The sequence below is a fragment of the Zerene cesonia genome, chromosome 19 (assembly GCF_012273895.1).
Source record: "Zerene cesonia ecotype Mississippi chromosome 19, Zerene_cesonia_1.1, whole genome shotgun sequence".
NCBI lineage: Eukaryota > Metazoa > Arthropoda > Insecta > Lepidoptera > Pieridae > Zerene > Zerene cesonia.
The window spans coordinates 4258590-4272914 of NC_052120.1; the positions used below are offsets into that span (position 1 = coordinate 4258590).

At 33.4% G+C, this 14325-nt stretch overlaps 1 protein-coding gene and 1 long non-coding RNA gene across 2 annotated transcripts in view; one reads left to right on the forward strand and one right to left on the reverse strand.

The window, feature by feature from the left end:
* Positions 1 to 5821: 5821 nt before the first annotated feature.
* LOC119834244 lies at positions 5822 to 7852 on the reverse strand. Its single transcript, XR_005287996.1, has 2 exons — positions 7668 to 7852; positions 5822 to 6368 (listed from the first exon to the last, which is right to left on the reverse strand). It is a non-coding gene; the product is annotated as an uncharacterized LOC119834244 (long non-coding RNA).
* Positions 7853 to 8395: 543 nt separating this feature from the next.
* Positions 8396 to 14325, forward strand: part of LOC119834242 (protein numb) — a 32290-nt gene continuing 26360 nt past the window's right edge. The window contains exons 1-3 of the mRNA XM_038358577.1: positions 8396 to 9283; positions 12845 to 13120; positions 14059 to 14210. Coding sequence (XP_038214505.1) covers positions 9212 to 9283; positions 12845 to 13120; positions 14059 to 14210 — 500 coding nt within the window. The 5' untranslated portion in view covers positions 8396 to 9211. The remainder of the gene's footprint in view (positions 9284 to 12844; positions 13121 to 14058; positions 14211 to 14325) is intronic.

Below are 14325 nucleotides of genomic sequence, written 5' to 3' on the forward strand. Positions count from 1 at the left end.
AACTAGCACGTTTGATTATTTTTTTACGATTTTAATTTTGATAAAATTCTAAAGTTGTGAGTGTAATATAATTTGTAATATCTTAAGTCCAATCGCATTTTTGGTGAAAGATCGAAGAATTAGTTTATTCGAAATCATTATCATCAGACTGGATAATCCATGGATATAAATCGGCTATTGTTAATTTATGACTGGTAAGTACAATTTTGGCACTCTATTTAGTTTGGGAAATTTGTATTTTATAGAAAGTGTTAATCCCTTGTTTTGGGTTAAATTGTACCTATTATATATCAAGAATATCTTTACAGTTTAATTCTTAAATTTTAATGCTCGAAAATTAAAAATATCTTAAGAACTATGATAAGCTAAGTCTACCGATCTCAAATGAAAAAAGGAACAGAAAAATAAATATTTTTTATTTTCTCTTCTGAATATTGATTATACTTGTAAAATTAAATGATGTAAACTTGACAAACACCTTCAACATCAAAGCCATGAAGGTTGAATATTAATTGCTTTTGTGCTGTTGCCTTTATTTTTGGATAAAAAATGTTTGCAAAACTAAAGAGTTTCGATTTGAACAATGTAAAGACATTTTTATTTTTGTACATGAAATAAGTTATAGTTTAAAGCAGTGGTGATGTGGATAGTGTGCATATAATTTTAAAAATCAATTTATATCTTGCACACTCAGCTGGTATTGAACCCCCAACTTTTCTATTGAAGTCCAAGGACCTTACCACTGAACCATTATTTCTCTATTATTATTGAATAATAATTTCATTTTTATTGGTAATTTTAGCATTCACTGGCAGAAGATTTGACTTCTTATTTCGGAAAGGGTCTTTGCTTAAATTTCTTTTATTCTATTTGTGTAAGCATTGTATTATAATTTATAATGCATATTCAATTAGAGATATTAAAAAGATTAAAGCAAAATTTTAGATCAAATATCCTCGTCTTCAAGTGATTATTTTCTAACTGTACAACAACAACTTACCTTAGGAGAATACACTCCACACACAGCTTATACAAGCTTAATACTGTGCTAACAGTAGCACAGTATCACGCTTTCACACTCTTAATTTTTTGATTTTTTTTGCTGCCAATTATTGAGGCACACGCATCAATCATCTGCATGATAATTGGTGGTACATACACAACATGTTATAGTCTGTAATAGCTCACTCATACACACACACACACACATTCTTTGTTTTGCTTTAGTTAAGGAATAGTGGTGGTGGTGGTCTTCCTGACGCAGATTTTCTTTTTGAACTTACTATGAGGTCCCATTTATTAAATTGACATAGGCACAAGGTCGTTCAGACATGTGGTAAGCATGTGAAGTGGATTTGGTTGTGGTGATGTCTAAATCTGTCTGTCTATTCTGTCACATATTGGGAGTGATTAGAGCCTGGTTTTAAACGGTCATGTTATTGCAGTTATATTCTTTTGATTTTTGCTACTGAAAATAAAAATTTTAGCAACTGATTTAAAATTCCGTTACCTATGTATTTTTATCTAAGATAAAATAAATAGAGATACTTGAATAGTGACTTGTACTTTATATATTATACACGTTAATAATAATAGTATATACTACTAGCTGCACCCGGCAAACGCTGTTCTGCCTTACTCTGATCATTTAGACGTATGAAAAATAGATGTTAGCCGATTCTCAAACATACCCGATATGCACACAATATTTCATAAGGATCGGTCAAGCCGTTTCGGAGGAGTATGGCAACGAAAACTGTGACACGAGAATTTTATATATTAGATATACTTTTGTTTTGAACATCCTTGAACATTCCTAATTCCTTCCATTCCAACTGGATTTTTAAACATTTAATCATTAAAAACCAATCATTTGGAATAATTCAATTCAATATTTTTATTTATGGCATAGATATGGGCTGCCACAATTTTTCCATATCTGTAGCCTGTGCCTGGTGAATAGAGACCTACAGCTACATGTCCAAAAAATTATAATCGTAGTTTCAAATCAAGGATATATAAGGATATGTCTACATCAAACAACTACACAAACTGATATGCAGTGTTAGAAGGTATTGAATATCGTCATTTATCTATGATATTTCGATTTCGCCTGTGGTTCATATAATTAAGCCTCTCACTCGATGAAGATGGAGCTTTCAAATCATGTAAAATAATTGGTCTAATAAGTTTTTTGTGAAAACAATATAAGCATACATACAAAAACCAACCAACCAACATATGCGTACCGCACACGCACGTAAAAACACCTATGTATGTATGTATGTATGCATGCTTAGATTTTTCAAACTACAAAACCGATTTTGATGGGTTTTTTTTAATAGATAGAGTGATTCAAGAGGCATGATTATATGTTCCATAACATCTATTAAACTACTCCGAATTAAACGCGTGCGAAAATAATAGCTAGTTCGTTATAATAGAAAGTATTTTTAGGTACACCACTTATAACTCGACCACTGTACAGATTTTAATGCTTTTTGATTTGTTGCATATGTCTGTGCTTAGCTTAGGATAACAGCTTTTTTATATTAGAGCAGCAACCGAGCTGGTGTTTCGCCTGTTGATCGATCATCACCGCCCATGAATATTTGCTGAGGTAGCGCCTAGGCAAAAACACTGCCCGCTTTTGGGAGGTAAATTATGAAGCAAATTGTTGACGGCAGGAATGAAAGGAAGAAATAGTAACGCGAAGAAAAGTGATACGGGCTTCCGGCTTGCCGACTCCGACTCACTGATTGAAACAGTAGCATTCATTACCTGGTGCGAGCTGATGCGTGCTCGAACAGAAAAGTAAAATGCTTGCTTAAACAAAATTAAAACTTATATCGTTTTTGTTGGATTCATGTTGCTATCCAACTTATATTATATCAAATACATAAACAATTGCATACAAAAGTAATTGTTACATAAAATAAGTGAGCATGCGTGTCGTGTGCTAGCTTTCATCTCGTCGCTACTCACACCCCAATAATTAAAAAATATGTGATTATCGATTTTATTATTTAAGAAAAAGTTAGAATTTTTTTGGGCGAAATCTTACATCGTATATACTATGTATTACTATTTTTATCACGATCGCTAACGTATTTACAACTCGGGTTTTATCATTTGTTGACTAAAGATAAATAGTCGTTATCGCATTATGTTTAGTATAAAGTTTGATTGAGCATTAAATTGCGAATTTAACTTGGCATTGACATGACATTTCTCAGAATTTTACTTACATTTGTACCATTGTTCCCATTCCAGTAAGAGCCAATGCTGTTTTGAGCTCATGGCTCAGCTCTGGAGACATAACTATCCATTATAAATTTGCTGCTGAGCCACGGAATTGGTAGTTACCTAATGGCCTTTTTGAAATGATAGACTTAAAAGTTATAAAGTATGTACTGTTCGTAAAGAAAATCTTCAACTACCGTTTATAGAAAAGAACAATGTTAAGAGTCTGTGTATTTGTAAGATCTTTTTGTAATGCACTAGCTGTTTGCCCCGGCTCCACCTGGGACCGTCAAAATCAAAACCTATTTATTCTGTTTTAAAAGCAAAAACTGTTTTCAATTAAATATTGTGATTCGTGAAATGAGTAAAATATGTCCTCAATGGAACCTTAATATAATTGTTATTATTCGCGTGTGACTACATTGACTCGTTATTCGAGTTTATGATGAATAATCAACGAGACTCATGCAATTTTTAGATTTTTTTTAATTTAAATCGAATATAGTATGGTATATAAGAGCGTTAAAAATAATTTAAACAAGACTTTTAATACGACATTACAGTATGTTGTGTAAATAAAAATCTTTTACCAATTTTAAGCAAATTATCTGAGCGTCAAAGCATATTTTTGTAATACCAGAAGTTGGCTTAACCTTCATTAATACCAGAGGTGTTGAAACGTTCGACTTGTGTGAATCAGAATGTGCCGGTATTTCACTTGGCGTATTCGCTGGCCTGAAATAGTCAGTGCATTGGAGTAATCAGTGGCGTACACTTCATGAAAATCTACTTGCGTCTTCGCATTTGGCACGCGATGGACATCTAATCGATGTAGTATTGATGATAATATATTAAGTTGACATTGGAACGTATACAGTTATATGATTATTGTTCGTATGAGAGGACATTTCCAAGATTGTTTTTCCCGTTCCTGGAGCGATTTCATAAAAGTGAATGCTAGTGATGGTGCTGTAATGTGTATATTAATCGGGCTGGCAATGTGTTTTGTGTACGATAATGCGTAATGCTTACGAGTAGTTGCAAGGGTTCAAAGTAGGTAAGCGTTATAGCGGGAAAGTGGAATCTTTTTTTCAGATGGTTGTTACTTGAGGATGTGATATATAGTTAATTTGATATGTATTTCTTCATATCTCGATCTGCTCATACATTTCTTTATCTACAAATTATTCTATAGAGTAGTTATGGAGAATCATAGTTCAATATTAGAGGGATACCTCTAGTTATACATGTTTCGATAGATAGATCACTTACAATGTAGGAGAATTACAATATAATTAAAAAAAAATCCGTAATACTAGCACTGAAATGCCCTTGCCTTGTCCCGGTAGAGGTCAAGGGACTTGAAGTTTTAACGAAGATGCAGACCTATTGTTTTAGTAGAATTTTGATCAGATAATCAGACCGATTATTTTATTATAATGAAATGATATTGCAATATTTTTGAAATATATACATTTTTTTATTCTTGGTATTTTGTTTGAATATCGAATAATTTATCAACTTGCATACTATAAATCCTTATCTTTACTCGAAGAGTGGAAGTCTCGAGGTCTATACACATAAAATCGTCGAATCAATATGTATTTACTTATATCGCTACGGTAACATTTTTCTCTCTCATATCCGGACCTGCTTAAAAGTAGTTTGGGTAGGACTTTGTACGTAGTACGACAAAAATGAAGTGAACGAATGTCAAGGGCTACTACCTAATTATGTCTCTTAAAAATTAATTTAAACAAAATATAAAACAAGAATATAGTAATGCTCTGTCGTACACTGTTAAGTTATTGCCTGAGATGAAAATTAAATAATACATTTCGAAAACGCGCATCAATGAAGGAGATATAAAATATTTTTCAATTTCCGCATTTGATGCAGTGTACGTATAGTATAAAAGAAACTGACGTCGATAAGTAGCTAGACCGTTTCTTATATTTATATATACAATAACGAAAGGGTGCTTGTCTGTTCAGTAATAACCTCGTATTTGTGGAAACAGAATTCGCCTGACTAGAAGATCATCGACTTATCAATGGAACTTGTTTGACTTTCGGCCAATATTTTTATAAACAGCCACATTTAACACTTCTCTACATATACATGTACATAGTTATGTATAGAAAAAAGAAATATGTACAATGTACATGTATTGTTCATTCATAGTACCTATCTTGTTATTAATTTAATTCCTTATAATTTTTTTATTAATATGTGTAAAGAAATGTATAAAAAATAAATACATAAGACTTTGGCAACAAAAAAGAAAGGTAATTACGTAAAATAACTTTAATAAAATGCTGAGTACAAATTAATGAGATCATATGATATTAGTTATTATCAATATATTTTAAAGTTTTAAAATGCACATAAATGTTGATGGTTAGCTCAATAAAGTATAGTAAACACATTCGTTCCCATATATTGAATTATGGGAAATATTATTATTTTTATTTTATTTCCTAGAAGACGAAACGATTCGTAACTTTACCACCATTGAGTAGAAAATAAATTTATTGGTGTCTTAATTTTATTATCTTTCTGGTAGAATACTACTTTATTAATATTCTGATGATTACGTTTAATATAACACTTATGTAACATTACAATACATTCATCCGTTTCGAAATAACTTATAACTAAAAAGTTAAACTTACATAACAAATGCCCTCTTTGAGGAAGCAACGAGATCCAACTTTTGAACCACTAACCGTTTAATAATAAGAAAATTGCGAAGCACTTAGGTATCATAATTTGATGATATCTATGTATAACATAAGCGGCGAAAAGCGTGTTAAGATAGTTCAGTCTCGGCATTTATCTCTTATTATATCCGCAACTATATCTCTTGGAAGCATCGTGGCTCTTGCTGTTTTTGTAATAGAGGCTTTAGTGCTTCTTCCTGGCCGCCTGTTGAAGTAAACAAAGACGTTGTAAACAAGCTGTCTCGTGTCAGCCGGGAGTTCCACACGCGATTCCTCTACGCACTCTATGCCTCTTCCGTTGTATAATCTTCTCCAGCTGAACATTGTCCAAGCAGTCATGGCTTCCTCCCCGTATTGCGCCGTTTTGATTTACAAAAAACGATCACACAATTTCAAAAAAATCTGTAATTAAACCGTAGATGCTATCATTAGGAGCGACAGCTGACTACTGTGTCTAGAGGCGATCAAAGTTTGTGATGTACCTATTGAAATTCTATGCACATATTTTTTTGATTTCCGGTGGACTAGCAACGTGATTGCAATTTAAACGTTTTTATTCATACTCTGTTTAGCTGTTGGTATGCAAGATTAAGCGTTGTGTTCAGTATCTAAACTCGAAGAGTACTGCGTCCGTTATAAAAATTAACTGCAAATATTATTTTATGACGTTAGCAACTTTTTTTTAGTAAATTAATTATTGTTGTCATTTTGTCATCAATTAGTTACAAAAAATTATGATAGGTACATATCACAAATGGATTCTGTAATACTTCGCGTAGGTGCGCATGAAACTCAATGACCTATCATGAACGTCAATTCCGATAGGTTGATAGGTATGTGGCCTTGTACTGAATTGCGTAACCGACTTAATTGATGAAGCCCATCATAGATCAAACTACGATTTGGGAAAATATCGAAGTTTCAGAAAGTATAATATAACGGGGGTAAGCTTTGCAAAAAATGGATGCGTAATAGACAATAATTTACTGTAATTTTATGGTTACTAAAAGCGTATCAGTGTCATTGTCCTCATTGCTTTTCTTTATGGTAGCGCAAACCGTTGTTCGTACTCATTATTTTTATAGAAAAGTAATTTACTTTCAAGTTAAACTTAGTTAGGTTTTGTAATTTGCAATACTTACTACATGAAAAAAAATATTCAAAAGAAGTTTTCATTCTGTTATTCGATCGTAACAAGGGATAAATGAAGTGTATGTAAAACACGAATAATGTTGTACAATACAAACGACACAAAGTGCATATTATAAGAACAAAAGCTTCTACAAACTGTAATGACCCCTTCTAAGTACCTTGAAACTTGATATTTCGTAAACGATACCGGTAGCATAAGCTTTTGTAATTGTTTTCGATTCGATCGATATTTTCTACACTTTGAAAATGTTCCTTATTTAAGTGTTTATCTATAGATAAAGAAAAAAACCTTTTCGCTAAATTCATAGTTCAATTTGAATGACAATGTAAAACACTTCGCAAGCCAGGATTCGATTCATGTGTTCTACATATATTTTTAATGTCTAGACTAGAATTTAAACAATAAATTATAATTGAATTCTGTGAGCATCGATGAAATAATTAACTAATATTTCTATGAATCAATTTATGTATCTAGTAATATCTCATATAAGAAAATAGTTACGTTAAGCTTTTGTAATACTTATCTATAAGTATTTAAATACTTACATAAAAGTAATTGCACAGATAGAGGTAAAAGTTACGGCTCTTGATCTCAAACGTGTTCGTTTCTTAACTATGTCTAACGTTAACCTAATGTACCTAACTAAAAAGCGTAGGAATTTTCTGTTTTGTGATGACTCAAATCTATGACTCAACATGGAGTTAAAATTTATCCGGAATGCAGTTTTTGAATGCTTTGGTGTCTGTCTAAGATGTGTCAGACAGAGATAGATACTATCTAAAAATATGTTTTTGAGAGAAACATATGCATTCATGATGTCATATGTTAAGATGCCAATAAAATAAGGTCTCGTCAGTACCACCTGCGTCCGTCCCACTCGCACGCGCTGATGGCAGCTGTTGCAAAGATGCTTTGAGAGCTTTGACATTTTGCTTATAGTTACTCCATAGCTCGCTAAACACAGAATTCGAATACTCCATTCATAACCTTGATTCATATAAGCTTCCTAAAATATATGAGAAGACTTCATGTCTACGAGTTAAAAAGCGGATTAAATAAATTTATGAATCTAAAAGCCGAATTTAATGTAATGAAATCATTAAAGTCAAATGATGGCTTTTTGTCTATGTGATGATCTCACTCGTCGTCAATCTTGACAATGCAAAGGACCGGTCGACCGCGGGGCGAGGCACGGGACGGAAGGGGCTCCACGCTGCAGGGTTTGCGCGATTCACGCATGCCGCATGCCGTGCGACCAGTCAGTCCGATTCGACAGTAAAGTTGTCCGCCTCACGCGCGGCGCGCGCGCTTCTCTTTAATTTTCTTCGTCTCTACACATTTTTATAATCTAGTCAAAATGTAGGTTAGTGCTAAATTGATATTGAGATAGTGCAAAGCCAGTATATTAAAAAGTGTCTTAATTTAATAATTGCTATATGCTACGGTCCAAAGAACAATGCTGTGGGAAAAAATAACGTTCAGCTGGCATCGGCACTCGTTCCCAGCTACCTACCTACCTCTCTCCCCCCGCGAACCGGGTACCGGGTTCAATGCGCCTCTGCATTTATTCATCGTTTGTGGGAAAAATTGACCCCCGTTTTAAATTTTTATTGTTAACGAATTCACACGATTTCATATTGTAGACTACCGCATCTTTGATGCATCTTTCGGGATTTTTGTTTTATAAATCTGAAACTGGACTGTTTTAAATGAATCCCACGAATCAAGTGTCATTAAAAGTTCTTAGTAAATTACAAAGTGATTAGGTAATTAGGCAGGAGGAAAACAAAGTAAATTCAAGAACAGGACATCAAGGCTGCTTCATTCCGTGGAACTGTGTTGTTTGTTCCGTGGTTTGCCATGTTTGTCAAGTTTCAACTCCTTAGAAATTATCTCATTGTGCAACCAGTGGAATTGATCTGCCTCAAAAGAATATCAGTGTAAACGTGAATGTGGCAAAGGCTCGTTATGAAAATTTATTTTATCTCTGTGTCTGTGTTTAACGAAAGACGAAACTGTGATGTGGATATGTGAGTGATTGCAGTGGATGAAGAATAATATTACCTGATTTAAATAAAATTAGGAAAACATGGGCAATCAGGGCTCGTCTCCGCACGAACCGCTGGATCATGTCCAAGCGCAGAATCCTGATTTAAAGATGGTAGGCAAATTTCTTTTAATGGTTTTTTTAGCATATTTAATACTTTGTCTGTTCCTGATGTGAATGAAAGAATAAATAAAGTAAGCAGCTCCAGTGGCGCAATGGGTTAGCGCACGGTACTTACATATATAAAACTTTTTTTTATCGTCGTTAGTATATGTATATTATAAACTTATATCCTGGCACTGTTTTAATAATAATCGCCATTTCAAACTGTGAATATTACTTAGATACTATATTTTTTCGTTGACCTACTACTAAATTTCGTTCTTACATCATTTAGATTTATGCTTATGATACTGCTATAACAAAGTACAGCAACATAGATATATGCTTAACAAACTTAGTAGAGCAGAACTTCAGATGTATTACGTCCCACCCAAATGCGAGATATTAAACGGTTATTATTGTACGCATGTTCTTAAATCTTACTTTTAAAATAACAAGGGTGGATAAGTATACAATAATAATACTCTTTCAACAAACACGTGACTATAGCCCGATATAAATTGTTGAGCTTTTTAAATGTTTTATCCTAACTATTTTGTTCAACCAGCTGCCCTTAATGTGGGTCGCAGTGATTCTCGTAGCGGCAGATTAATCTGCACTCAAACGTATACTGAAACACTAAATATTTAATCCAATTTGTGCCACTTCTTTTATTTAATATACCTAAATGTTGAACTATCATTACACCCGCATAGTCTTCAAGGTTTTTATCTTATTCGCGTACATTTATAACATCTACATATAATTTGTGTTGTATGGTTCGAATGGATTTATAAATATTAATGAACAATGACTTGTTTATTAATATTCTGAACACAGTTAACTTGCGTATTACCCGATGTCGTTGTATTAAACTACGAAGTAACTATGTACAACGATCATAATTCACATTGGACTCGAATCCAGACAATGTAATATATAATATGAAATATCGTTTCGATTGGAGTTACAAGGAAAACTTCTAAACTAAGAATACTTGTTTTAAAAATATATTGCAATGCTGTCTGGTATGTTGTTAATCAAAACTATAAACTATTATGACATACTGACAAATATATGAATGTACATTAATTTTCATAATTCCGTTATTTTCAAAATTTAGTTCTACGTTTTTAATATCCAGTAACCTTATTTCAAACAGAATTAACAATGTTTCCCGAGAGTGGAGTTTTTGCGAATAAGCCTTTAGTATAACATATTTTATGTACAGTTTTATTATTAACATTCCATCCTATTCTTATACCTATGACACAAATTATTCCATTTCCAACTCTCAAACCGCAGTATCGAGATTTATAAAGTTTTAAAACGATGGAAACCAACTCGAATTCATAGATATTATCTTATCATGGCCCAATTACAGGTGTACTTAATACTTGTATTAATTTATGAAATAAAAATGTTTGTCAGCTATCTCTGTGTGATAATAACTATGTGACAAGTAAGAGCAGTGAGATAAGGTCGTGGTAAACAAAAAAATATCGCGTTAAAAAAATGAAATCACGGGTTTATGTAATTCTTGCGTTTTGCGTTTAAAATTAATATTTCGAATTTTGTGATATTTGGCATCTCGACAAAACACTACATTGATAACCTTCAAGCTACAAGTCTTGTGTAATAGCACTGTTCCTGCATATCAGTGGTTAGAGATTATTATTATGAAAGTTAATGTTAACTGTTTTGCTTTTCACAATATTATGTTAGCAGAATAATCAAACAAATTTTTATGATTATTGCCCATAATCAATTTCATGGTACTGCATAATTGATACCCCATCATATATGGATTTACATTTATATTTTTATTTTTACCTATGTTTGTATTATACCAGCTTTTCTCCAGAGTCAAAAGCTTGCTTCCCAGATAACAACGCTACGTATGTATTGGCTGGGTTACTTTGTATTTTGGTACAACATTGGTTTTCAAGTAAACAATAATAAAAATAATGGTTTTTTGTTCTAAACGTATTCAATTGAATCATGAGTCAGTTAAGCGTTTAATTAAAAAAAGTTTTTTAACGCAATGTCAGTTGTCAGTCTTAGCAGAAGCTGACAGTTAAATATATTTTTGAAGATAATAAATAGGTAACGTTACGCGACCTTTAAGCCAAGTGTTATATTTTGGCACCAATGTTAGTAATCAGTATTTTTTTGGGCATCTGAAACATGTATAGACATCAATGTATGTTTACTTGTTGTTTTAAGGTTGTTTATATGAAAAACAAGAGTTAAAGTTACATACTTCTCTCTTAGAAAATCTTCACAATGTTATCTATATGTGTATGATATATATAAATTTAGGTTATTTATTGGTTCAGACAAAATACAGGATACCTATCGTGTGTTTTGTATTTTGTTTGGATTTCTGTGTTTGAAATAAACTTACCCCTCTGTCCATGTTCCTTAAGTCCTCAATTTTTTGGTCATTATTTATTTATTTGTTCTGTTGATTTATTTGATGATTGTATTTATTCCTTAAGCAAAATTAAATGAAGTGCTTAAACTTCAACATTGATTTACATAGTAAGAAAAACTTATAGACAGACGAACATAGAACCTCCTCTGTTTCGTTTTTGGAAATCGGTTAAAATATTATGAATTATGGATTATAATAAACATACATAGTTATCCAGTCTGACTGTTACGATATCAGAAAATTATTTTCGGATCGTATAAACCATTTCAGCATAATTTTTGAACTAATATACTTATGAAATTTTATATCTAAGGCTCAATGAGAATACATATACATACAGTTACATTGATCTCGTCAGGTTTCGATGAATACAATACATAATTTTCAATGTAGCTTGTGTGTGTTATGGTTAATATTTAACATGAAACAACTGTCGTTCTCCTAATATAGCCTTTATTTCAGACTTCATTAACGTTAGAATCGTTGTGTATTACTTTCACATTCACATGAGTTTCACAACGAGAGCTTTATTTGGTGATCGCGCCTACATGTTCATTATGTTTGCTCATCGCACGTAGCAGAAAGTTGAATATGACAATGCGAGTCTTACTGTTGAGTTATTGAATAAAAAAGCATTGTTCAAAACTTGGTATTTGGACAATGTATTTTATATGCGATTCATATTGACTGCAAATGATTAATGATATTTGATGTATAGTAAGCCAGAGGCTCTATGTCTATGCAAATAAATTGCCTATTTTAAAGATATGGGATTAAGAAGGGATTAAATAGGGGATTGTTCCTATTCAATCTAAAAGGAGAAAATCTCAAAACTGGGAAATATAAGGAAAGGATGCGGGCCTCCGGCTGCTCCGAGTACCGTACAAAACATAGTAGTATTAACATGGCACTATTTCACGCCAATCTTCTATGGCAGTGTGGTACAATCTCTGGTGGCTCAATCCAAAATTACGATGACTCAATCCAATATAATGATATGATATCCATTTTAGGTAGTCTGTTTTTAGTCTGTATTTAGGTAGTTTCTGAAATTATCCACGGAATGCTAGTGAATCGAAGCATTTATATCGAAGTATAGATTATGTAGAACTAATGTAACAAAATATAAATTTCAGAAATCGTCAGTCCGCAACTCGTTGAGGCGGGCGCGCGCGGGCGCCGCGCTGTCACCGCCGCGCGCCGGCATGGAGCGCTTGCGCCGCTCGTTCCGCGAATCGTTCCGCCGCCGCAAGGGCTCGCCTCCCGAGTCGGCGCGCCCGCACCAGTGGCATGCGGACGAGGCCGCGGTGCGCGCGGGCACGTGCACGTTCCCCGTCAAGTACCTCGGCTGCGTCGAGGTGTTCGAGTCGCGGGGAATGCAAGTGTGCGAGGAGGCGCTTAAGGTCCTTCGAGTAAGTTGGCCTGCATGTGGATCGTATATCATATCTATGCTTGCGGTTTCCATTTGCACATGGGATATTATATCTGTGTACTATATTGTACGAGTTCATGACGAGGTCAGCACTTTTCGCATTGCTAATGCTAACACAGACTTAAGGAATAATTCATCATGAATTGACTGTTTTCAACTGACATGAATTATTCAACATTATTCATGTCAGTTGAAAACAGTCCATGTCACTCGGGAATAATCTAAGTAGGGAATCCAAGCAATAAGCTTCAAGATTTCACGTTTTCAAGTTTCGGAGCATATTAGGTAGTAAATATAGATAGTTAATTTTAGCATTGTATGATTGTACAGTTGTTAAAATGTTAATTATCAAAGTATGTATAATCAATACAAAGTGAAATCATTGACTGAGCAAAATTGACAATAAAAAGGAAAATGCACGACACATACAATAGTAAGGAAATGGAGAAAGTATATTTCCGCAACAATAATATAATAATGGCTGTTATAATGATACATTGTTAATTATAGTCTCTGGGCTTTTCATAACATTTTCCTACTTACAAATTAAGCATTCTTGAAAAGTAGGGCAAATGTTCTGATCAAAGATTGTTTATCAATGATTAAAGTTTATTAAGTCTTAATTTTAAGCTCTAAATTTAACATTTAAATACTTTATGTTATTGTGTTTTTCCTATCCAATATTTCACAAAAGTATATTGAATATATATTTTTTTAACTCTATGTTTACAAATGGTAATCTTACAGTACAGTCAGAACTGTGTTACCTGTTTAGGTTTACGCTATGCTGAACTCCATGACAAATGCTTCACATAGACTCTTCTCTACCAAATCGCAATCGAATTGTAATGGATTTCTTACCGATCCTTCGCTCTATAATTAGCAGTCAATGTTATAACAAAACGTAATATTTCATAGAATTCGCGTCGGCGTCCCGTCCGAGCAGTGCTACACGTGAGTGGGGATGGACTGCGCGTGGTCGAAGAGGAAACAAAGGGGCTCATTGTTGATCAAACCATCGAAAAAGTATCTTTCTGCGCTCCAGATAGAAATCATGAACGAGGCTTCAGGTAAATTACAAAATTTATTAACATAAATCATATTGTCAATATAAAAAAGTTCGACGACATGCGACATCTGCCAACCCGCACTTGGCCAGCGTGGTGGATTATGGCCTAAACCCTC